This window comes from Mirounga angustirostris, unplaced genomic scaffold, assembly GCF_029215605.1.
Source record: "Mirounga angustirostris isolate CCGP_5_RB_7025 unplaced genomic scaffold, mMirAng1.0.hap1 SCAF_2, whole genome shotgun sequence".
NCBI lineage: Eukaryota > Metazoa > Chordata > Mammalia > Carnivora > Phocidae > Mirounga > Mirounga angustirostris.
This window is the reverse complement of record NW_026991710.1, coordinates 70703684-70729551: the sequence shown is the minus strand read 5'-3', so window position 1 is coordinate 70729551 and position 25868 is coordinate 70703684. Positions and strand designations below refer to the sequence as shown.

The 25868-nt window shown below is 41.4% G+C and overlaps 1 protein-coding gene across 7 annotated transcripts in view; it reads right to left on the bottom strand.

Moving 5' to 3' along the window:
* The window catches only part of PKD2 (polycystin 2, transient receptor potential cation channel), a 63279-nt gene extending 41946 nt beyond the window's left edge, over nt 1–21333 (bottom strand). For 6 of the 7 annotated variants that reach the window (XR_010409464.1, XM_064584774.1, XM_064584770.1 and 3 more), the window contains exons 1-2: nt 20622–21332; nt 13119–13232 (exon numbers count right to left, since the gene is read on the bottom strand). Coding sequence is in view for 6 of the 7 variants with exons in the window: in XM_064584774.1 (XP_064440844.1) it covers nt 13119–13232; nt 20622–21222 (715 nt within the window). In the remaining variant the exon portion in view is untranslated. Of the gene's footprint in view, nt 1–13118; nt 13233–20621 lie in introns of all 7 variants that reach the window. The other variant, XM_064584771.1, reaches the window with a different exon arrangement.
* Between the last annotated feature and the right edge of the window lie 4535 nt (nt 21334–25868).

Sequence of the window (25868 nt, the reverse complement as noted above, 5' to 3'; positions counted from 1 at the left end):
CACACTGGGTTGATGCCATGCCATTCCCTCCCCTTGTCCCCCCAGGTCTGGAGGTGGTACCTGTTCCAAGGGCCTCACTCCCCTTGTGGGTTCCCATAACCCTCCCCACTTGTGGAAATTTAAATTTTGAGTTTTGAGTTTTCCATCTCTTTCCTTCCAGAATATACCCATCTGCCTCCCATCTACCTGTCAAATCTTCTACGGAACCCTCTAAACCCAAGCTACATCCCTGCCATGAAGATTTGCTGATTATATCAGCCCATTCCGAATGGTCCTAGAGGGAGATGGGAAGATAATCTATAGGCTTAGTAGGTTATAGGAGATGAGAGGTTGAATCTTGGCCATGCCTGCTACTCACAATGTGACCTGTGCAAGTTGCTCTTTTTCTTTTTCTTTTTTTAAGTTGGGGCTTGAACTCACAACCCTGACATCAAGACCTGATCTGAAATCGAGAGTCAGATGCTGAAGTGACTGAGCCACCCAGGCGCCCCAACCTGCTTAAACTTTCTTAGCTTCAGTTTCCTTTTCTGTAGGATGGGAATAATTAGCTACCCATAGGAGTTTTTGGTGCTTACATAAAAATAGTAACTAGGGGCGCCTGGGTGGCTGAATTGGTTAAGCATCCGCCTTTGGCTCAGGTCATGATCCTGGGGTCCTGGGATGAGTCCTGCATCGGGCTCCTTGCTCAGCGGGGAGCCTGCTTCTCCCTCTCCCACTCCCCCTGCTTGTGCACGCTCTCTCTGTCTCTGACAAATAAATAAATATTTAAAAAAAAACAGTAACTAAAAATTACCCAGTACAGTGGCTGAAACTTAAATGCCCAATAATGATGGTTCTTCCTCCTTAATCGACTTGCTATAACACATGTATTAAAAATTTCAGTACTTAATGAGAACTGTCTTACACTGGACTCTAATGATTGCATGTGCAATACGCTATAATTCTTATAACTGACAAAAAGCTTCAAGGGGAAACACTCCTCTTTTTTTTTTTTTAAAGATTTTATTTATTTATTTGACAGAGAGACACAGCGAGAAAGGGAACACAAGTAGGGGGAGTGGGAGAGGGAGAAGCAGGCTTCCCGTGGAGCAGGGAGCCCAATGCGGGGCTAGATCCCAGGACTGGTCCTGGGATCATGACCTGAGCCGAAGGCAGACGCTTAACAACTGAGCTACCCAGGTGCCCCTCTTTATACTTCTTTTGACTACAGAAGTTTTTCACTTCTTTTAGTCATGGTTCTCAATATCCAGCAGGTGATCAATACTCAGCTGACTCTGTAATAATCTTCAGGCATCACAAAATGCATTTAAAACCTGGTATTAAATGATTTGGAGATTAAGTGCTATTTAGTAAAATCTCATCCTCATATAGCTCCCTTCCCCACCTGAGCAGCATAGAAAATTAAGATTAGTTAAAAAGAGGAATATATAATGATTATTTGTACAGGTCTGTGATTTATCAGTCTTACACAATTCACAGTGCTCACCATAGCACATACCCTCCCCAATGTCTATCACCCAGCCACCCCATCCCTCCCACCCCCACCACTCCAGCAAACCTCAGTTTGCTTCCTGAGATTAAGAATTCCTCATATCAGTGAGATCATATGATACATGTTAAAAAAAAAAAAAGAAGATAGCAGGAAGGGAAAAATGAAGGGGGAGGAAATCAGGGGGAGACGAATCATGAGAGACTATGGACTCTGAGAAACAAACTGAGGGTTCTAGAGGGGAGGGGGGGAGGGGGATGGGTTAGCCTGGTGATGGGTATTAAAGAGGGTATGTACTGAATGGAGCATTGGGTGTTATATGCAAACAATGAATCATGGAACACTACATCAAAAACTAATGATGTAATGTATGGCGATTAACATAATAAAGAAATTTTTTCATAAATGTACAACAAAGGTGAATTTTTTCATAGGGCATTCAGTACTTGTTTGGTCCCACAATTAGTCCTTACAACAATTCTGTTAATTAGATACTACTAACCTCAAAACAAGTACTTCTGATCTTCAGTTTAATGACCAAGCATTATTTAGCATCTATTTTCTGAGAAGCTGTCTGCTAAATACCAACTCTGTGAGGGGCAAGGAACGAAACACTTGATAGTATTCCAGTATTTAGCGGGCCACGGCTTAAAATGAATACAACACTTTTTTCTATTGATCCTTCCTACTCGAGTATTGTGTTGACTTTTGCACAGCCACAGATATTGAAATAAACTGTTAAAGATTAAAAAAAATAAAAAGCAGCATAGATAATAGTGATTCAAACACAAGTGTCTTTTAAAGTCCACTGCAAGCAGTCAATGGATCAATAAATACACACAGTCACGAGGCTTATATGCTCTATCTGGAGGGGAAAGAACGTTTTTCCCATCCCCTTAGTTAGGCTCCCTCACCTGTCCTCCTACGACCCACAAATTAGGATAAGAAATTCCTTTTCAAGTGTTACATGACCTGCCACCTCTCAAAACTATATTGGGCCAGAGTTAAGGGTTTAGACTTTTAATCCATTCATATTTATGGGACAAAGTGCTTATGAAGATAAGCAAGGTGTGATCTCTGTCCTCAAGAAGAAAAGCCAGTAAGTTTCCCTGGGAACAGCATCGCCCACTCAACTCCTATAGAGGAATGGACAAGGTACTATGAGCTCTAGGAAAGCTTTCTGTGGATCCAGAGACAGCTGAGGAAAAAAGGCTGATATGATGCTAGAGGAGTAGTGAAAGAGTCCCCAAAACCTAGTAAGTAATTATGAAGCTGATTTTTTCAATTAACTTGAAATTAGAATTTGCTTTGGATTAATTAATATAGATCATTCTAAATTTTTTACCTGTGGGTTTTTTTGTTGTTGTTGTTGTTTAAAAAGAATTGTACAAATGATTTAAATGTTTTGATTTATAAATATGCTAGTTCTATATGCATATATATAAATATTTTAGCCACTGATTAAAAATTTAACTCTTAAACAAACCATGAGAGACTCTGGACTTCAGGAAACAAACTGAGGGTTACAGAAGATGGGTATTAAGGAGGGCACATGTTGTGATGAGCACTGGGTATTATACACAACTAAAGAATCGATGAACGATACATCAAAAACTAATGATATACTATATGTTGGCTAATTGAACATAATAAAAAAATAAAATAAAAAAATTTCAACTCTTTTGTTTTCCTATATTTTTAATATCGATTGCTTTTGAAATTCTCAGGACCTGTATGGAATTTCATGGCTTCACTAAAAGGGAAGTGATGCATTCCCTTGGCTATTTAGCACCATCTGTTGGACATCCAGAGAAACACTGTCATCTAGCTTTGAAGGGATGATTATTCTAACACATTCAATCAGCAAATATTAACTCAGTCCCTCCCTTGTGCCAGGCCCTGGGCTAGTCCATGGGATATCTTTGAGTGGTAGCTCCTTACGCTCCCGGAATCACCTACACCATGAGTCCACCTAGGTTGTAGCTAAAGGACCTCTGGGATTTGGAAGCAGAATGATTTGGGTTTGAGTTTCAGCTTTGCTTCATCTAGAATGTCTGCCTCCGTGGTCATGATAGTGGGTCTCGGTGTCTTGGGATCTCAGACAAATACTTAACTTACCTGAGCTTGAGTTTCATCAACAAGAAAGTGGGTATAATAACATCTAGGGTGGGATGCCTGGGTGGCTCAGCCGGTTAAGCGGCTGCCTTTGGCTCAGGTCATGATCCCAGGGTCCTGGGATTGAGTCCTGCATTGCATCAGGCTCCTTGCTCAGCAGGGAGCCTGCTTCTCCCTCTGCCTCTGCCGTTCCCCCTGCTTATGTGCTCTCTCTCTGACAAATAAATAAATAAATGAAATCTTAAAAATAACATCTAGGGCTTCTGCATAGTTCAATGGGAGAAATGTATGTGAAGACATTCTGCACGATGTCAAATGCAATAGAAATACAAGACTGTATCATCATTTTCTCTTTAGTCCCTGATGGAGAAAGTCCACTTGGAAGGTAGCATTCACTCTTTAAATGAGCTGAATCATGAAGAAAAAAACTACAGGATGAAATAGATAGCCTTAAATGAGGAACAGAAAGGAGAATGTTAAAAAATATAAGGTAAAGGACAGATATATGTCTATGTGTATATATTTCTTCTATTCTATAGTCCTTGTCTTAACTTCCAAGTTCCCTTTTCCATAAAATAAGCCAGAATAAAAAATATTATCACAGTATCACCAACTAATCAGCATGAAATATAAATAAAGCTGTCTTAAAAACATTCCTCATTTTAAAATAGCAATGGACAGGGCGCCTGGGTGGCTCAGTTGGTTAAGCAACTGCCTTTGGCTCAGGTCATGATCCTGGAATCCCGGGATCGAGTCCCGCATCGGGCTCCCTGCTCAGCGGGGAGTCTGCTTCTCCCTCTGACCCTCCCCCCCTCATGCTCTCTCTATCTCATTCTCTCTCTCAAATAAATAAATAAAATCTTTAAAAATAATAATAAAATAAAAGAGCAATGGACACTATTTTATCCTTAATATTGTTGAAAAAATGTAGGCTCAAAGACTAAAAACAAAGATGACTGTACTAAAAAACTCCAAATCGTTAGAATAAAAAGCAAAGAAGACTTTTCCAATGTAACAAGACAACAGAAACACAGAAAATAACAAAAAATCCCCCATAAAAAACAAAGAAGCAATATTTTAAAAACCACAAATGCAGAAAATTAAATTTTTTTTAAAAGATTTTATTTATTTATTTGACAGACACAGCGAGAGAGGGAACACAAGCAGGGGGAGAGGGAGAGGGAGAAGCAGGCTTCCCGCTGAGCAGGGAGCCCAACGTGGGGCTCGATCCCAGGACCCTGGGATCATGACCTGAGCCGAAGGCAGACGCTTAATGGCTGAGCCACCCAGGCGCCCCCAGAAAATTAATTTTAAAAGGATTAAGCAAACACAGATAAAACCAAGCCATCTCAAAATGAAAAATTGTTTTCCTCTTTGTAACTCTTGGGCCAAAGAGGAAATCAAAGCTGCCACACAAATATAAATACCAGATGTAAAGACAGTAGAATCCAGTATTCCAAGGCCATCTGCCACAAAGTAAAGCCATCATCCTGACCAGGAAGCCGAACTCCTTTGCTAGCTCTGTGCTGTCCCACATCCTCACAGAAACACGGTAGAGATCAAATAAGATCAGGTATTTGAATAGACTCTGTAAATGAGAAGTGCCAAATGCAAAGCGATAGACATAAATCAAAGAATGATTAGGCTTGAGCTCTTGGTGTTGTCATACTAGGAATAGTTCTGGGTTAGTGAGCAAGAAGTACTAGTAAACAGAGAATGAGAATGGGCGAAGCTGTCAGCATTTAGTAAGAACATCTATGTGGCATCTCTGAGATGTGCCTAACAGCACCCCTTTCTCCCTCCCTGTGCTGAGGGACACGGATGCATGAACTAGTCTGACAATCCAGGGTGAGGAGTGCGGTGACTGGGGTGGGCCCGGGACCTCAGCACAGCTCCGGGGAAGGGCTAGTGGATAAAGGCTTCTCGATGGATCTGCCTCTTGAGCTGATCTTGAGGGATGAGGAAGAACTGAACAGACCAAGAAGAGGTGACAGCCTAGGCCAAGGCCTTTTTGAGACTCACGGTGGCTTGATGTGGTTGAAATAACAGGTGTTCATAGGGAGTGGCAGGTCTGAAGAAGTAAGCAAAGACGGAATAATGAAGTGCACTTTATTATGTAACGATTTTAAACTTAACCTTGAAAGTGAGGTGATGATAGTGTGTTAAAGGGAAGAGTGACCTGGGTTAATCTGGTTTCAGAGCAGCCTGGAGGCAGTGCCTGGGAGTCCTACTAAAAGATCTAAAAAGATTCCAACCAACATGTGGTCTAAGGGCATCTGAGTCATCTTAAAATTTAAATAAATCTTGTCACTCCCCTACTTAAAATCCCAGCTTCCTCCTCTAAACCCCTAACCAAGGCCTACCAGACCTATAGGGTCTGGCCCCTGACCACCTTTCCATCCTCACCTGATGGTACTCTCTCTAGTAACTGTCTTCACTCAGCTTCTGGAATGTTCTGAGCTCTTTCCTGCCTCAGAAACTTCACTCAGGCAGTTCTCTTCATCTGAAGGGCTCCCACGTTTGATTTAAGCCTCAGAGAGGCCTTCTCTGTAGGGGAATCTTCGTCCCCAACGGTTTTCTTTCATATCACTTCCACCTTTCAGGGCAGGGCCTAAATCTGTTTTTAATTAACTTACTGAACAACTGAATGAATGAATAAATGAGTAATCCAGGATAGAGATGATAAAGGTTAAAATAGGAAAAATAACGATATATGAAGGAAGGCAGATTTGAGAGGCACCAAAGAGGAAGAAGTAGGTGGAATGATCACACGAGAAGAATGAAGGAAAGCATCTAGAGTGATGCCCAGCTTTGGAGAGAGGCATCATGTGGGTGATGTTAACATGAGCCCAGAGAGAGAACATGAATGAAGCAAGTTTGGATGGGAAGGATGCTGAGTGTGGCGTTAGGAACAGTAAGGATGAGATGCCTGGGAGATACACGAGTGGAGATGCCGGGTAGAAGTTGGTACAAGGTTTGTAGTTCATGAGCTGGGTCTAGGGGGCGCTTGGACTCACCAGCAGCAAGTACCAGTTGAAGCTGTGGAAAAGATCACCTGAAGAGAAAACCAAAGACCCAATCACAGAGAATACACTGGCTAAACACATTTCATAAAGAAAAAAACTAAGAAAGTGAATAGAGCAAGAAGAAACACAGGAAGAGAGGGAGTCCTGGAAGCCAAAGAGAAGCTTCTAGAAAGCCAAATGCCACAGGAGCAAATGCCAGAGAAAGCCTGAAAAGAGCCCATAAAATTTGGCAATTAAGAGGACCCTAAGCAACTCTGGTGAGGTGTTTCAAGAGGTAGAAGTGAGACAGCAGAATAAACAAGAGAGGTGAATTAAAGTTATTAAAACCAGATATTTTAATCTAGTTTTGGTTAAAATTTGAAGGAAGTCGTAAGTAACACTGTGATGGAAATCTTTGAGGGATAAAGTCTGTTGATGCAAGTGCTTTTGCGAGTGCCCATACTGAGCTTCAGGTTATTACTTTTGTCACTTGAAACAAGAGGGAAAGATATGTAATATTTATATATGTTATCACAAAGACATAAAGAAGAGAACGCTATGCACATGGAACGCAGGCCATGTTTAAATTAGTATTTATGCAAGAACATACATTTCTTGTCATTGTAGTTTTGTTCTATTGAAAAGGACAGAGAGCTTTCCGGCCATAGGCAGTCTTTAAAAGTTACTTTCCGTGGGCTGCAAGCTGTGATCTTCAGACTGAATGTGTCAGCTGTTGGAATGTATGTCACCGGAAACTGAATTAGCTTCCCACCAAAGTGATGATTAACCCACGGACTTTGACTTCCCTGACCTAGTTATCAACAGTTCATCTGCATGAATTCTCTTGCAATTAGGAAAACTATCTTTAGATTAATCATCTTTGCAAGATTTTTACAAGTAAAATAAAATATTCATTTCTTTTTTATTGAGATATAATTGACTTGTCGTATTATGTAAGTTTAAGGTATACAACATGTTGATTTGATACTATTCTTTTTTTTTTTTTTTTAGAATACAAAGCAAAGCCTTCTTCCTCCAGAAATAAAGAGATGGAGACACATAGATTTCTTCATATAAGAGCTCTTCCTATCCCAGGACATATCATGCTGTATTATGATTGTGTTGTTCATTTCTCCAGTTTCATTACTTCTTTGGACACTGGTGAGTTTAAAGTTAGACTTCCTTAATCTAATTGATTACATTTTCTACTCTGTGAAATACGTTATATTTTCTACTCCGTAAAATACTTACTGAGGCCTTGGTATTTTTCTCAGTGCTTTGTGGGTTATATATGTGTTAAAATATTAATCCTTTGTAATGTTTCTTCTAAGTATTCTTGAGAGTTTTCTGCCTTTTAATCTTGTCTATTTTTTTTGACATACAGAAATACCAAATTTCTATGATGCTAACTCTATCTAAACTTTTCTTTATGATTTCCATTACTATGTTTGAACAGGAAACTTGAGAAATTTTAACGGAGAGAGCAGAAAAAAAGAAGAGGCAAATGTACTTTTATCATAGATTCACCAAAGACTTCATTTGGTTTTTCCAAAGATCTTTAACAATACCATTAATCCCCTTCTTTAAGTTCAGCATCTAAGTCACACAAAGAAATTCCGTGGCTCTTTATAACAGTAACCCATATATAAGCACGTACTTTGATGGTGGATTCATAGCAACCTTAGGTTTCAAGTAAGAATAAATTCTAAATTATAGAGAAAGTGGGATTACCTAGTTCCCATGTCATTTCTCTCCTCTGGGTTAAGTAGACTAATTTTAAAGACACAGGTCTTAGAAGTAACACTGGTAAGATAGAAAATGGGTCTTGATGGGCACTTAGTTGCTTCAAATGAATGTCCAAACAATTCGAACCTATAGTTTTTAGAACCTACTAATGAAACAATTCAGCCATTGTCAACTATTTCTGGGAAGAATTTTGCTCTTACTATTCTTCACGTGACAGACAGTATCCTAGGATTTTTTGGTATATCAATCCCAAAGTTCAGAAAATATTTCTTTTCTTTTTTTTTAAGATTTTATTTATTTATTTGAGAGAGAGAGAATGAGTGAGAGCATGGGCAGGGGGAGGAGCAGAGGCAAAGGGAGAGGGAGATGCAGACTCCACGCTGAGCAGGGAGCCGGACAACTCAGGGCTCGATCCCAGGACCCTGAGATCATGACCTGAGCTGAAGGCAGACCCGTAACTGACTGAGCCACTCAGGCATTCCACAAAATCTTTCAAAATAAGTATTTCACAGATGAGAAAACAAGGGTTCAGAAAGGTTAAATAACTTGTTCAAGCTTACCTAGTATATAAGTAGTGGAGCTGGGATTTGAACCCAGATCTCTGTTGATGCAAAAAAAAATCTATACTTTTCCTACTATGCCAACTGCCTTCCAGAACCCTATCTACTTCATATCAAGAGCTTCCAATACGCAAGGCATACGGTTAAGTACATTATCTCATTTACCCACAGAGTAATACACTTTATATTATTGGTCATTTGATATTGATATTGCTGGCAAGATTTTAAAACTAATAGTTAAAAAGATGGTTTTTGAGCAATGGGAAAGGGCTCAGTCACTAGGAGCCAGGAAGGCTTTGTTAGGAGTAAATCATGTCCGCTTATCCTCATAATGTTCATTTTTAATTTGGTCAACAGCTAATAGCAGAGGAATGGTGGAGTTATTCTGACAGGCATTTGAAAAAGTCTTTCTTATTATCCTATTTCTTTCTTTTTTTTTTTTAAGATTTTATTTATTCATTTGACAGAGAGAGAGACAGCGAGAGAGGGAACACAAGCAGGGGGAGTGGGAGAGGGAGAAGCAGGCTTCCCGCAGAGCAGGAAGCCCGACGCGGGGCTCCATCCCAGGACCCCGGGATCATGACCTGAGCCGAAGGCAGACGCTTAATGACGGAGCCACCCAGTTGTTATTTCCTATTTATTATCCTTATTATTCTATTATCCTTATTATCCTATTTCTTGAACATTTTGAGCTAGGTGATAATATAATTCAGTGAACTCAGAACTTTGACTAATGGATGATGTTGTTAGACCAATCTTTTTTGATTTATTAATTAATCAGGATAAGGACATGGATGATATCAACTCTGTTGATCCAGTGAAGCCAAGAGGAACAACTGATACATAAGATGAATGAATCCAGATCCAAAAAAATTTCAACAGATGGACTGAATGAGATGAAATTTAACACAGCTGAAAGGGAAGTCCGCTACTATGTTCCAGGAAAAAGTGTTCATATACTAGTTGGGGGACACAGTGCTTTATAGTTTCTGGTGAAGAGACTGAGGAATCATTCATGTGAAGAATCAGGTGATGGGAGGAGGCATGAACCACAGCTGTGTATCTGACTGAGGACACCTATGGCCCCCCTTTCCCCCTCTTTCATTATGAGGCTCCTACTGTGCCTTCAAAGGGACCTGATGAACAGAACGTGTGCTGGAGGGAGTTTCTATCACACGGGTACTCAAACGCATGTCTCCAATTACATGATCAACAGTTAAAGGAACCAGAAAGGTTTAACCTAGAGAAGACTTAAGGGAGACTGAATGTCTGTCTCCAAACTTCTGATGGGCTAAACTGGAGAAGAACATGGAAAAGGTACTTGGTGCAGGTGGCTTGGAGGGGAGAGCTAGGAGAGGAAATTTGACAGGTTAGACTTGGCTTCATATAAGGGAGAACTTTCTAACATAGCCATAGAGAAACAAAATGAACTATTTCGAAGAAGTAAGTCCTTTAACATGGAACTCTTGCTCAATCAGACACAAGAGGACTGACCATTTGAGAGGGATGCTGCAGGGGGAATTTTAGCATTCAGTGGAGGTTTGATCATATGGTTGCTAAGATCCCTTCCTAGCCAGAGATTCCACAGTACTCTGAAAATAAAACTTGGCCTATGTAAAATATGCAGCTACTGATACAAGAAAAAAGTGATTAGTGTGAAAAAGAACAAAAAGCATTAAACTCCAAAATAAACAAGAAAACACTAACTACATGACTTAAGTAAGGCATGTTTCCTAGAACTCTAGCTATTCAGTTTATTTATCTGGCCTAGTTCCCAAACTTGTCAGTGCATCGGAACACTCACTTCCCTGGGCCACCTCTGGAAGGCTCAGATTTAGCAGATCTGAGCAAACTGTAATTTTTAAAAAATTCTCTTGGTGATTCTGATGCTCAAGCAATTTGGGGGGGGCCACTGAAAACCTAAACGTGCTTATAGGGGTACTTATATTTTGCATAAAAATATATACGTATGTATGTGTCTGTGTCATGCTTGAAAAAATCTTAATAATGATTCTAATCAATCTGTTAATATTTAAGGCCAGTGTAGTTTAATATTTAAGCGCCTATGCAGGGAGCAAACTCTACTTCAGTATTATAAGCTCTAACAGCTTAGAACATAAAAATTAAAAATATCACATCTCTGGCTTTACAACTTTTAATATAATGAATAGATCTTTTCTACTTTTTCAGCATTTCTATCTTAGATAGAATGTTGTAAAAAGTAGGGCGCCTGGGTGGCTCAGTTGGTTAAGCGACTGCCTTCAGCTCAGGTCATGATCCCAGGGTCCTGGGATCGAGTCCCGCATCGGGCTCCCTGCTCTGAGGGGAGCCTGCTTCTCCCTCTCCCACTCCCCCTGCTTGTGTTCCCTCTCTCGCTGTGTCTCTCTCTGTCAAATAAATAAATAAAATCTTTAAAAAAAAAAAAAAAAAGAATGTTGTAAAAAGTAATGACATTCCCTCCTAAACAAATAACAGAAAAAAATCAAGAAAACAGATATTATTCACACATACATACATTCTAGCTTAAACACCTTCTTTTTTTCTCAAGTTCCCACGTGGATTGGCAAAGTCTCAGAAAATGCAAAAAGTCGTCATTCCCTGTTAAAGCTCACTAAGGGGCACCTGGGTGGCTCAGTTGGTTAAGCAACTGTCTTCGGCTCAGGTCATGATCCTGGAGTCCCGGGATTGAGTCCCGCATCGGGCTCCCTGCTCAGCAAGGAGCCTGCTTCTCCTTCTGACCCTCCCCCCTCTCATGTACTCTCTTTCATTCTTGCTCTCTCAAATAAATAAATAAATCTTTAAAAAAAAAAAAGCTCATTAAGAACTTACTAGTATTAATAAAAAACTGTGTGGGGATAGTAAACAAATCAATATTCAATTTCTTAAAATTATAAGTATTGAAACTTAAGTGTTTCCTCAATCCTTTATGTTCAACTTACAAGTTTAAAAAAATTTTTTTAATAAATCTAATAAATTTTAAAAATGTTTTTAAGGAAGCTTTTTGCCTAGTCAATTAAATTCAAGGTGGTCAATTTTAATGTAATAAGAATGGCCTTATTAAATCATTGATAAATTTTGATTCTCTCCATAAACAAAGAAGGGGACTCTTTTTAAGATTGGTGTTAATTTTTTAAGCCTTTCTAAGTGTACACTATATGAAGGAAGTCCTTTCCCAGGAGTATGGTAAGAGGTCCTGGTTGTCATAAAGCTGCTTCCTTGTCTGTTCTCATAACGACCTTTAGAGAGAACAGGACAGAACTCCCATCATCCAATACCCTTTGAATCAGAACATCAATCCATTGTCTAAGACTTTCTGGACTTCAAAGCAAATGGTTTCTAAGACTTGTCCTGGATAAGGCTTGAGTCCCCTCCCCTCCCAGGGGATGCATATACATACTGAAAGAAGAGAGGAAGAAGAAAGAGATGAGTCTGCCATAAGTTTCCTGTAGAGTACAAGGCTGGTGATTACTGAAGATGTGGAAGACATTATGAATTAGAATGAAGGAACCCACACAGGAAACACAACCAGATCCAAAAGAATGGGACTTTTATATATATATATCCATAGAAGCAGTATTAGGAGACATTATTTGTATTTCCTGAACGTTAAACTTTGAATGTCATTTTGCTGAAAATAATTCCTACATTAAACTTCACATTAATTGATGTAAAAATAGTGACAGTGTATTTATCAGGAAATCATTTTTTTCTTAAAGATTTTATTTATTTATTTGACAGAGAGAGACACAGCGAGAGACGAACACAAGCAGGGGGAGTGGGAGAGGGAGAAGCAGGCTTCCTGCGAGCAGGGAGCCCAATGTGGGGCTCAATCCTAGGACCCCGGGATCATGACCTTAGTTGAAGGCAGACGCTTAACGACTGAGCTACCCAGGCGCCCCTTTATCAGGAAATCTAATAAAAAATCCTTTTACTTCGTTTCTTGATATCTGGCAGGTTGCCACATGCATCTCATAGTGAAAATGGTCATGGCTGACAATGAACTGGCCAATCAGATAACGCTGAATTTTAATCAATTTTTACCAGAGGAGAGAGGAAAGCTTTACCAAATTCTAAACTGAAATTGAAAACAGACAGCTTCTGAATGAACCCCTCTGATGCATATACAATTCCTTTCAATTATGGTTTTGACAGGTCAAATATTTTCAAAACTTTTCCTTTAGTAGGAGGAAATGTTCTACTTACAAATGCACAAGACTATGAGAAAAAGGAGGTATGTGGCCAGCTCCCGTAAAACACTTTTAAGATACTTCTCTCGGTTAGTGTTGCTTTCTTCCATGAGTCTTGTTCCCCAGAGACCTTTAAAATAATAATGAAAAGTATGACATTTTATTTTTAAAAATCTCATGAATGGCAAAGAAGAAACATAAAATAAATAGTATAACCTTTAAGGGGGATTCTCCTGTATTTTTTTTTTTTTAGCATGCTCTGAATATAACTAAGAAATTGTTTTAGCAGGAGTGCCTTTTATGTAAGAATAGATCAGCCTCTACCGTCCCCCCCAGATGTACAAAACACAAGGCGACAATCTGATCATTGTCTAAACTCCCAATCCCATCAGAAAATGTCTTAGTAAAAACTTATAAAGAGAACAGGAAATGAGGGCACCCCAGAAGAACATATTAAATAACTGTGCACACACACATCTGCTTTTCCTGTGTGGGGGAGGACACAACCTGGCAATTATCCTCTTACTAAACCTAGTTAGGACATGATGTAACTCTATGGCACATGACACCTTTTGGATCACTCCTGATGAAAAGAAAGCCTGGTTGGAGCATCATCTCACTATGGAAATATCCAGTGGCACAAAATCTCGCCACTCTGTACCCTCTCTCTCCTTTAAGAAACTCAATGCTGACTGACTACTCTAAACATGCTTAGCTTAACAGATTTGAAAAATGCTAATTAACATATCATCTTTAAGTTAAAAGCAACAATCATCCAACTTCTTTCTCTCTTTGGAGAAAGAATAAAATCAGCAGCCATGTTCCATATTTTAGCAGATGGAAAAAGCGTTGGGCTGGCTGAGCAGGGATGACATAACCCTCTGCAAGCTTGCTGGAGGCAGTGACCACAGTTTTGGACTCGCTCAGCAGACAGACATGGTGGCCATCCAAAACCCCCATTAATGAACAGTGTGGTAAAATCACATTGCTGGCTACTTGGAAGAGCCTTCATGTTTGCCAAAAAGGACAAACTTCTCAATCCTTTCAGTTAGATTAGGTCGGCTGTGAATGGCAGCCAACCTGGCCCCGACAGTCTGCCTCACACGTTTATTCCACAGACTTTAACGCCATCAATCACTGAAACTCACACAGCCACTTAAGCCACCATCAAGCCACACAGAGGACAGGGGAAAATGGCATCGAGGCTTTTACTTCACAGAAATGACTCCATCACCAGTGTTTATGTATTTTTTAAGTCTTATAATAACACATTAATACTACTCCTAAATTTGGGTATTTCGTTTCCTTTTCTTTTTTTTCTCCTAAATTTCCTTTAGGAAAATCAGCATCTGAATTCAAAGACACTGTGTTACATATCATAGGTTTCAGCACACGGAAAGTGGAGCATGACTTATGACCGGGTCTGCTTCTGCCAAGATCTGGTAGTTGTCAGGGAATTACTCACGCAGAAGAAATGCGGCAAGCAGAATGTTTGTTCGCTGAAACTCTATCATATTTAAAAATTATTACAAATTTAGATGACATGGAAAATTACAATCAGAATAACATAGAGGCAGCCAAGTATTAGGCTCAGTAGCCCTGGACGCAATCACACTATTTCTTTGGTTATATTTCTTTTGGAGACCAGGCTTAAAATATACACATAAGTGGAGATGACTGGTCTCTTTATCATCAGGAAAGATTGTTGTCTTGCCTCACTTAGTCAGTGATTTCACTCTTTCCCATGGTTTATAAGCAATTACGCACTAAGGAGTAGTCATGGTTCTTAATATTTACAAATGGTATTGCTTGACCTATATATAGAAAAACCAAACTCCCATCAAATTTTATTCAAGCTAAACGTGCAATGGTCTATGGCAATTTAATTCTAGCCCCCGAATGAAACATTTCAAGTAAAAAGAAACAAAGTTCCCTTATTTATATTTTTATATAATATACTTTATGCATTTCATTGACTTTCTAAATTATCTACTTCCTCAAATATTTATCACCTTCAAAATTTCATCCAATTTCCCCACTGGGTGTGTATGTAGGATCTGTCTTAGGACACGGGGACCTCTTTACATTCTGATGAGTGAGAAATGGCTATGTCCACAAATAGAAAAAATTGCTGTCCTATGGCTAACTACTTCCCATGTTTAGCAGAGCTGATGGAATAAGAATGGTTACAAAATGGCAGCATTCTTCAAAATCAACTGTTGTCTTTTCCCACAACTGTCCTCACCGTGGAGGGAGTATATGCCCAGCATTTCAGGCACTCACACTGAATACATAAAGTGTCTCCAGCTGTTAGGGAGAACATGATATGAGGGGGACACCAGACAATATCCAGCTTCTCTCATATTTAAGAGGGTGCTTGGTCAATGCCAGAGCCCAAAGTTGGAGTACTTCATCTAAACAGTGTATATTCCCATAGGCAGTGGTACTTATGAATATGAATATAGAGGGACTCTGAGATGGACAACCTGAAACACAAAAGATGTCTCAAACATAAATAATTGTGAAAAATGCCATTTTTGCAACTATCTTATTCAAATACTTCCAAAACTATTTTGCAATACACAAAAAACATCACAGAGAGAATGATATAATGAAGTCCTATGTATCTCTTGCCCAGCTTCAACAATTATCAACTCAACAACAACCTTGATTCATCTAAACCCTCACCCACTCCTTCTCAATTTTGAAACTAATTCCAGCTATCGTATCATTTCATCCTGAATATTTCAGTTCCATGGTCAAAAGACTGTGTGTGGATTATTTGCCTCATACCAACCCTGTCCCATCTGATGTACACTAAATCCCCATGACTCATTGATCATGACAAGGTGCAATGTGGAATTTCGGAGTCAGCTGTGATCAATTGAGGGCTCAGTCACATATGAACAGTGGGACCTTATCGAACATCATGAGCCTCCATTTCCTCAGCTGAAAATGGGATAAAAGTACCTCTTGGTGGGGTTGCTCTGGGAATTAGAAATATTATATGTAAAGCACATAAAGTACTTGAAAGAGACTTGTCTATAGCTCCAGAAACAGGTGCAACTCTGAAAAATGTCCTACTTCTGACCTCTAGTTGGTCTAAATTTCAGAACAGTGTAAACACCCAAATCCATACGAACTACGATTTTACTGTGAATAGCCTAACCAAATTCTCATTGCATTTCTATCACGAAAGAATTCGGGGGTTTTGTGCTCAGACACATGTGGGCCTTGTTTAGGAAGACAAACACAATCCTTCCAAATATTTATTTGAATTGCAGGCCCAACTTTAAAAAGGGAAGTGACTTTTTACTACTATTGGCCCATTTAATATAGAATATTCAGTTGCTCCCTTCTATGTTATTGACCCCTGAATCTTAAATTCTCAGTCGGCCCTCTCCTGAGGTACAGACAAGCAGGTGCCACAGCTAACAGCCAGTTCTACATGCATATTCCACGGACAGTTAATAACTAGCATGCCCCACACTGAGATTTTTTCTTTCTTTGTCTAGAAACCTACTTGCCCGGTATGGGTTAATGGTACCAAGCCAGAAACATGGGTTTCATCCTAGAACAGGCCCTTTTCTTAACCCTCACATGGAGCTAGTCCACAATTCTGATGCCTTCTGTCTGTCTCCAGTCCAGCTTCCTTCTATCCCAGCGCACATGCCTTGGTTGCAGTCCATTGTTACCCCTGTCTCTCGGTTAGCCCTCTCCTGACCTATTCTCCCACCAACCAGCACTATCTGCCTCACTCCATTCTCTACATTCTTGCTAGAATCATCTTCTGATTGATATGTGACCGTATCAGCCCCCTTCCTGAAGCCTCCACGAGCTCTAACTTTTTAGAGGAAAAAGTACCAATAAGCTATAGGCTTGCGTGTTCTTACTTCTGCTACTTTTCCCTCCTTAAATTCCCCCCTCATCCTTCAAAATGTTAACTCAAGTTTCACTTCCTCTGACCTCCTCCCATACAGCTGGTCCTCTCTTCTTTGGGTCCCTCCAATCCCTGAGACCTCACATTGCAATTATTTCCTTACACCTGTTTCCCCTACTAAGCTGAACTCCTTGAGAGTTGGGACCTTGTATTATTCATCTCTGTATCTCTAGGATCCACCACAAAGGAGACCCTCACAAATGTTTGCTGACTGCACAAATTCTGTTACTAGCATAACCATAACCACATACCTCACAGTAGCAATGCTCCCTCAAAAAAATCCCCACAGCTACGGAAATACAAAATCTTGTTTGTTCAAAATTATAGTGCAAATAAAAAAAGAAAAGGAAGAAGTGATGGAGTGAGGTTTGGATTAAAAACAAAGGGAAAGTCACAATAGCCAAAAGGTGGAAACAACCCATGTGTTCGTCAACTGATGAATGGATAAACCCAAAATGTGTTGTAGACATACAATGGAATATTATCCATTTATCAAAGGGAATGAAATTTGGATACATGCTACAACATGGATAAACCTTGAAAAATTATGCTAAGTGAAATAAGCCAGACACTAAAGGACAAAACACTGTGATTCCACTAATATGATGTACCTAGAGTAGAAAAAGTCACAGAGACAGAAAGTAGAATAGAAGATACCAGGAGAAGGGTAACGTGGTAATGGGTAGTTTCTGTTTGAAATGATGAAAAGTTTCTGGAAATGGGCAGTGATGATACAAGTGAATGGGAGAGAAGGTAGCTATTTGTTAGAGCAGCCCAGCCCACCCTGACCAACACAGCCAGTACTTTAGGATTTCTCCAGGAAAACAAAACCCCGAAACCCCAAGCACAGATGTTTAAAATAACAGGAGATGACTTTACCACGTTGATACATCCATAGAACACATTCAATTCTGGAAATTCAGAAAATTTGATAACTCATGTAAAGTGTCAAATTTTATTTTTGCACTAAAAAGAGTTTGCTAAGAAAAAAGCAAACAAGATTATTGGGGATATCTTTAAGTTTGAGGGCAGTCTTTACATCTTTCGGCCATCCTTCACTTTGGTCCAGACCTTCACCACTTCTTCACTGGCTGCCGGCTACATGGTCCTTCCGCCTCTCTGCCTCCCTGCGCAAGCTTTTCTGCACAGCACACTGCCTACCGATACTCCCTTTCGGCATGTTTCTGGTCCTGTTAACAACTTGCAACTGCTTCCTAATATTTAGGGATAAATTCTCAGTTTCTTGGTTGGACACATGTTTCCCACAACCAAACCTCAAACATTTCTTCTTTACTATCTTACTCCTGCTAAGGAGATAGATCTATCTACTGTACAAAAAGCAAAAAAGACCATTTGTTGTCCATCTTGGATTCATGTCATTAAAGAACATCACAGAGTATGTGGAAGCTAGAAAAGACTCCGGAGATTAGGTTCAACTCCTCCGTTTTATAAATGAGGAACAGAGGCTCGGGGAATCTTAGTGAGTTGTACAAAATCACGAAGGCAGGAGACCTCCAGGGAAGCTCCTAACCACTCCAAGCTTGAGTAATCTTTCCTACCTTTAGAAATTGCAAGTTACTTTCTGTTCTGATCCTAGGGTACTACTTACATAATGCATCTAAGATTTTTGTCATTGGTATCCCATGAGGGAAAAAAATCACAACTCATTCATGATTATTTTACTTTTCTTGGTTTCTATCCATAGGAAAATGGTGATGGTGCTATTTTACCTCTTTTTTTTTTGGTGGCAGTGGTGGGGGAGCACCTAGTTCAGTACTAATTTCATAGGAGGTGCTAATTATTCAACAAACGTCACTTATTTAATAAGTGATATGTATGTTTAATTTTTAATATATTTAATAAAATAAAATTTATTCTAAAATTTCCTAAGATTAACATTTTCCTGTGTCTCTTGCCCTACTAATTAGACCATTGATAAGGTTTGACTAGAAGTTCCCTATGAGCCTATACATTGTAAATTTTTTTGAGGAAAAATTTTTGAAGAACTACACTTGTATATAAACTCATATAAGGATATATATTTCATTTCATTATATTCCATTATTGAGTTTATTCAAAGAAGGTTAAAGGATCATGATTTATTATTCACTAACTTGCAAAAAACTTCTCTTACTTCAGTGAATATTTTTTAAAGCACACTTAAAACAATGTAAAATAATTTGTTTGGATACAGTTTTGAACCTTAAAAAGCTTTACTAACTTACTCACATAGGTTGTTCAAAAAGGGTCTTTTGTTCCCCACCATGACATGAATCAAAGTAACAGCATAAGCACTTACATAAAAGAAGTACAAAAGTGCACACTATTGAAAATTTATGAATCAATTTATATTTATGAAGCACTCACAACATGTCAGAGACATGCTAAGCATTTCACATGTTTCATCTCATTTAATTCTCCCCATTCAAGAACAAAGTATTATGATTATCTCTTTTTAAGAAAAGCAAAAACTGGGGATCAGAGAGATAAAGCAATTTGCCACTGTGTGGTAGAACTGGAATCTGGGTGTAGGGCTGACTTGGTCTTAATCACATTGCTATAAAAACAGCTGGATTTTTTGAACAAGATTTGCAAAACTGACAGGGAAGAGTAGGGAAGGGAAACTTTCAAAAGAATGGAGAATGGAAACTCTTTAAAAAGTGGAGATTAAAATAATTTGAATGTGAGAGCAAATGCAACTCTTTTCCAAGGATGCCTCTGACAAAACCTCGCAAAACAGGATCCTCTCTGCTCCTGGAAAATCTGGGTCCTCTAAATAGGCACTGGCAAATTTGAAAATTCCTTTCCTGCCTCTGGAAAGTTGGGTGCACTGAACTCTGATACATGTACACAAAGCTGGTATCTGGTGACTTCACTGTTTTGTTGGAATTTCAGAGAACATTAAGTTAGCTATTTAAAACCATACTACCAAGTTTTTTAAACAATGTAACTTTTTCTTTGCAATTGTTTTAGAAAAACGCCTAGATTAGAAATGGCTAAATAACTGTCTTCCTAGACATTATTTTATTCTATTTGTGGTGCTCTCAACAGCTCGCTCTCCCCCAAACCACCACACACATCACCAAAACAACATCTGTGACAACTCAATGACACTTGCCCCACAACTTGGATAACACTAGCTACCCTTTCCAGAATGGAACGAGGGGTAAGAGGGCGTCCAGACCAACGGAAGACCCGATATACAGGTGCAACCACCTTCAGCTGTATTAGAATATTTTTTCTTTTTTTCCCCTACAAGAAAAAAATCTTCAGAGGTACCCTTTCATTCTAATACGGCTTTCACTTATATACAGAGGTAAAAATATGCTGACCCATCTCCTTCCGTTGTAAGAAGGAGGTATCCCATAAATTTGCACAAACAAGGGCGCAGTGGAATTCCGCATGGGTACCGGAAGTAGAGCACAATTAGCAGAATGGGGTACGCGCTTCCAAGGGAGGCGGGGACACAGGAAGGATGCGAGGGGGAGCCCCGGAAAGCTGCCCACAGCGGGCGATGGCTCCGGCCGGCGCCCGCAGCTCTGGTTTGTGCATCAGCCGCTGCGGGTCGCGCGCTCTTACCTCGCAGCCCACGAACCAGCCTCTCGGCCCAGGCCACTCGGGGCGGCTGCCCGTCCAGGGGGAGGTGGCGATGCAGCGGGTCCCCGCCGCCGGCCGGGCTGGGACTCGGCGGGCCCTGGTCCTCTCGCCGGCGCCGCCTCCCGCTCGGGTGGCCAGGGCCGTGGTAACCCCCCAGCCCCCGGCCCCGGGAGCCCACGGAGCTCACGGCGGAGGAGGCGGCCGACCTCCGGCTGCCCGGGCGCCACTCCACGTCCATCTCCACCACCATTCCTCCTTCCTCTCCTTCCACCTCCTCTTCCTCCTCCTCCTCCTCGGCCTCGAAGCCTGGGTTGTCACGGCTCCAAGCCTGCCGCGAGCACGAGGAGAGCGGAGGAGAGGGGGAGGCTGAGGCTCCGGCCGGGGGGTCCCGCGCGGCCGCCTGCCGGATACGCTCCATCTCGATCTCCAGGCCCCTCTGCTCGCGGAGGCCGCCTGGAGCCCCGAGGCCGGCGCCCACGGCCGCGCCGCCCGCCATCAGCCGGCCGGGGCCGGCCGCTCGGGACGCGGGCGACCGCTTCGGGGCCCCGGGCTGCTGCGGCTGCACGCGGCTCGAGTTCACCATCGCGGTCACTGGCGCCCCGCGCGCCTTCGCCCCTCGCCGCGCTCGGCGCAGCGCGCTGCAGGAGCCATGTTCTTTTCTTCCCGGGGCCCGCCGCCTCCTGCTCCCCGCCCCCGACCTCCCCGCGGTCCCGCGTCCCTCGCCCGCCCCCTCGGCCCGCCTCCCCCTCGCCTAGCCTCGCCTCGCCCAGCCGCCGCGGCGCGCTGCAGGGGGAGGTGCGAGGAAGCCGCCCCCGCGGACCGCGCAGTCTGCGAGCGGCGCCTAGGCTCGTGTTCCAAGTGGAGCGGGAGCCCGGGAGCCGGCGCCCACGTTCCATTCGGGTGGAGGGGCTCCGGCAGGGAGGGGTTCGCTGCCCCGCCCGCTCGCCTGCGGGGAAGGGGCTTGTGAGCTGTCACTCCCTGCGGGACCCCGACATAATGCTTGGGTCCCTGTTCACCGCCTGCCCCTTCTGCCTCTCCCAAAGTGCAGAGAGAGAAAGAGAGAGAAAACCATTTTGTGGGATGGTGTGTACTAGCGAAATCCAGCCTGCGCTGCTCTGCAGCAGGGGCGAAGAAATCTTAACTTCGTTTGAAAACTACCAGCAAACTACTAATGCTGACTTCCTTGGCCTTTGGCGGCCCCCTTGTTCCCCCTTCTGCTGCTTTTTGGATGGTTTCTTCAACCTCTGGTCGGCTCCTCTCTCCACACATTGTGGGGACCCCAAAGATTCCGTCCTGGAACATTCAGATCGCTGGTGCTCTGAGCTCGAGCTCATCCCCTCCCGCCCCCCGCTGCCGGCTCAGGGTCTGGCTTCCGAGTCACAATCCCACGTCAGCCCCGGGGCCAGAACTTTATTCCCACTCTACGGTGAGCTCATCCAACTGGAGGATCTGCAATTGTCTCAGACTTAACGTATCCCAAATTAAATATCCATTCCCCTCCTCTTTTAAGCCTGCGTCACCTCCTGTTCCCCCAGTTGAAATTTGAGGCATGGCTGTCCTCCTTACTTGTCAAGATATGCTTCTCCATGATACCCTCATCTGTCTGCTCTTCTCCTCCTACACCTCATCTCCCCAAATCTTGTTACTTCTGCCCCACAAATCTCTGATAGGACCTCCGTTTCTCATCCCTGTTGTCAGTGATTTCGCCCAGGGCCCTTGGTCTATGTTTTGTTTTATTCCTCACTGGAACAACTAACCTGTCAATTCCATCTCCATCCGCCACTCCAGGGTCCCCGCGTTCCCAAATTGTATTCAGAACCCAAACTGCTCCTGTCACATTGATGCTTAGATACCTCTGGGGGCTTCCTACAACTTAAAACATAAAATTTAATTTCCTTAGGTTAGGTTAGTACATTTTCTTCATCTGCCCTTGTATTTATTTGTTTGCTAGGGCTGCCATAATGAAGTACCACAGACTGCGTGGCTTAAACAACAGAAGTTTATTTTTTCACAATTCTAGAGGTTGAAAGTCAGATCAAGATGTTGGCAGGATTGGCTTCTCCCGAGGTCTCCTTCCTTGGCTTGTAGATGGTGGTTTTCCGCTAGTGTCTTCACGTGGTGGTCTCTTTGTAGGTGTCTGTGTCCTAAACTCTTCTCATCAGGACACCCGTCACATTGGATTAGGGCCTATTCTAGTGACCTCACTTTAATTTAATTACCTTAAAAAACAAAACAAAACAACAACCCTGTCTCCAAATACAGTCACATTCTGTGTTGTTGGAGATTAGGACTTCAACATATGGATTTTTGAGGGGGACACAATGTGCCCATAATATCCTGATTTTATTCAGGTAATCATGGCCACCTATCATCAATTCTACAGTTTACCTTGTTACTTACCTGTATCCTTTTCCTAACTTTGAGCTTCTTTTTTTTTTTTTTTTTTAAGATTTTTTTATTTATTTAAGAGAGAGAGAATGAGAGAGAGCAAGCACATGAGAAGGGGGAGGGTCAGAGGGAGAAGCAGACTCCCTGCCGAGCAGGGAGCCCGATGCGGGACTCGATCCGGGACTCGATCCGGGACTCCAGGATCATGACCTGAGCCGAAGGCAGTCGCTTAACCGACTGAGCCACCCAGGCACCCCTTAACTTTGAGCTTCTTAAAGACAGGGTGTGTTTTTCTTATCTACTACCTCAGCCCAAATTCCACTTAGAATTCTTATTAATTAAAGTTCTCAAACATCTGTTTTCTTTATGCCAGTCAATTTCTCACAAATTTATTGTCTAAAAAAATATGAAAACTGCCTGCCTTGGTCATTTGTTTAGGCCTCAATTTCATTATTAGGCCTCTCTGTGCACATAAGAAAACTTTGGGGTTTTTTCCCCCTTTTTAATCTGTCTCGTGTAAATTTAATTCTAAGTTCAGCTGGAAGACCTTGAAGGGTAGAGGAACAATTTCACTTCCCTACAATACTAAATTATATTCTCCCATCTGTTGTTATTTAGACTTAAGGTATATTATCTCACCAATGAGATAACTCCCTGCAGTTATGTCCCAAGAGTATTTTGTTTTATCTTGTATGTTTTACTAAAATAATAATGTTACTTACTATGCATAGTGAAAGCACAGAACTTGAACCCGATAAATAAATAGTAATTGAATTAATTCTATTATTCCTTGGTATTATTGTTTTTCCATTCAGTATTCTCTTCCTTATATCTCTGGACTATAGACTTGCTAGCAAAAAAAAAAGTAAGAAAAAAGAAATGGATAAACTAAGGAGTAATCTGCTGTGTTCTAAACCTTGAGCTGTGGAAAATCAAAACATCCTTGGGAAACAAATATTACAAAACTGAAAATAGCATTTTGAACAGTGACTTAATAATGGTTTAATGTGGGGGAAGCTTGGGGGGCTCAGTCAGTCAAACATCTGCCTTCAGCTCAGGTCATGATCTCCGGGTCCTAAGATCGAGCCCCGAGTTACTGGGCGGGGAGTCTGCTTCTCCCTCTCCCTCTGCCCCACCCTCCTGCTCGTGTTCTCTCTCTCTCTCAGATAAATAAATAAAATCTTAAAAAAAAAATAGTTTCCTGTGTGCATAAGCTATTCCAAGGCCCTTGCACCTCAGAGGAGAAATGGTAGCACGTGGAGGTTAAAAAGGGCTCTACATGAAGAATTAGGAAACCCCAGTCTTAACCAAAGCTCTAACGGTATGATTATGACGCCTGACTAGGCTCATGCAGTCCCTCAACAATTCCACAGGGAATGAAGACTCCTTAAGGGCTGGGCTTTTTGCCTGTTGCACTGATTGTGTTCTTTCATAGTGTTGTGCCCAGCACATAGCAGGTGCTCAAGAAGTATTTGTTGTAGAATCCTCTGTGCTAGGTGGGGAGTGTCTGACCTTAAGCTCATAATCCAAAAATTAAAAAAAAAAAAAAAAGCAGAAGCTCATAATCCAGTTGTGACACTAAACAAAAACCACATAAGTCATTGTAATAGATGGAAATATTTATTTATTTATTTATTTATTTAAAGATTTTATTTATTTATTTGACAGAGAGAGAGTGAGAGAGGGAACACAAGCAGGGGGAGTGGGAGAGGGAGAAGCAGGCTTCCCACGGAGCACGGAGCCCGATGCGGGGCTCGATCCCAGGACCCTGGGGTCATGACCTGAGCCAAAGGCAGATGCTTAACGACTGAGCCATCCAGGCGCCCCAGATGGAAATATTTAACATAATTAAGATAGAAGAGCATGGGGCACCTGGGTGGCTCAGTCAGTTAAGCATCCGACTCTTAAGCTCAGGTTATGATCTCAGGGTTTTTTTCTATAGCTTTCTCAGCTTTAAAGTTCCTATCTCTGGTGATAAGGATATCTTTGTACTTCTTAGTACAGGAAGGGTACCTTTCATATGGGAAATTGATTTCTTGCTGGAGGGGAATGGAGGTGGTTCTGAGTATCCTTATACCAACTGTTTCTTAAGTAACTTCTATTTAAAATAATCAGTATGCTGAAGTGCACCTTTTGAGGTGGCTTGCCCTTGGCCCCTATGGCATCAAGTCAGTATGAAGTCTTTCAACACAAGAAGGGGTTGAGGAGAGAAACTACTCAGGCTGGCACGGGAGGAGAAGGTAGGGCTAGATCATGGAAGGCCTGAGATGCATGTTAAAGAGTATAGCCTTTATTTAATAATAATAATAATAATATACCTTCTTTGTCAATGATTTAAAACAAAATCTGAAACATTCTTTTTAAGACTATATCATTGTCTCCAAAAGAATTTGGACTGACCAAAAATGTGTCCACACATACATAATTCAGAATTAAATGTGTGCTTACCCAAAATTTTAATTACAAATCTTCACAAGTAATGTGATTTTTAAAAAATTCAGAGAAATATTTTTGTAACATTATGTGGATAGTATTTAATGCACCACATCCTAAATCTTACATTCCAAGAATTTCACTACCAGTTTCAATCTTAGTTTTCATAAACCCATCACCAGCCACGCAGTATATTTCCTGTTCAAATACCTAGTCATTCTTTCTGGCTTCCTAATGTTCTCTCTTGTGCTTTTACCTTGGCATGTTTTCCGCCTTGGGAGTGCCTCGCTTTTCCTCAAGTAGGTCTTGAAGCTGTAAATTTCTCTCCCTTCCCACAGAATTCCTTCCTTTAATATTCATCTTACAAACCCATTTCTCATAAGAAGTGTTCTCTTATTAAATAAATGA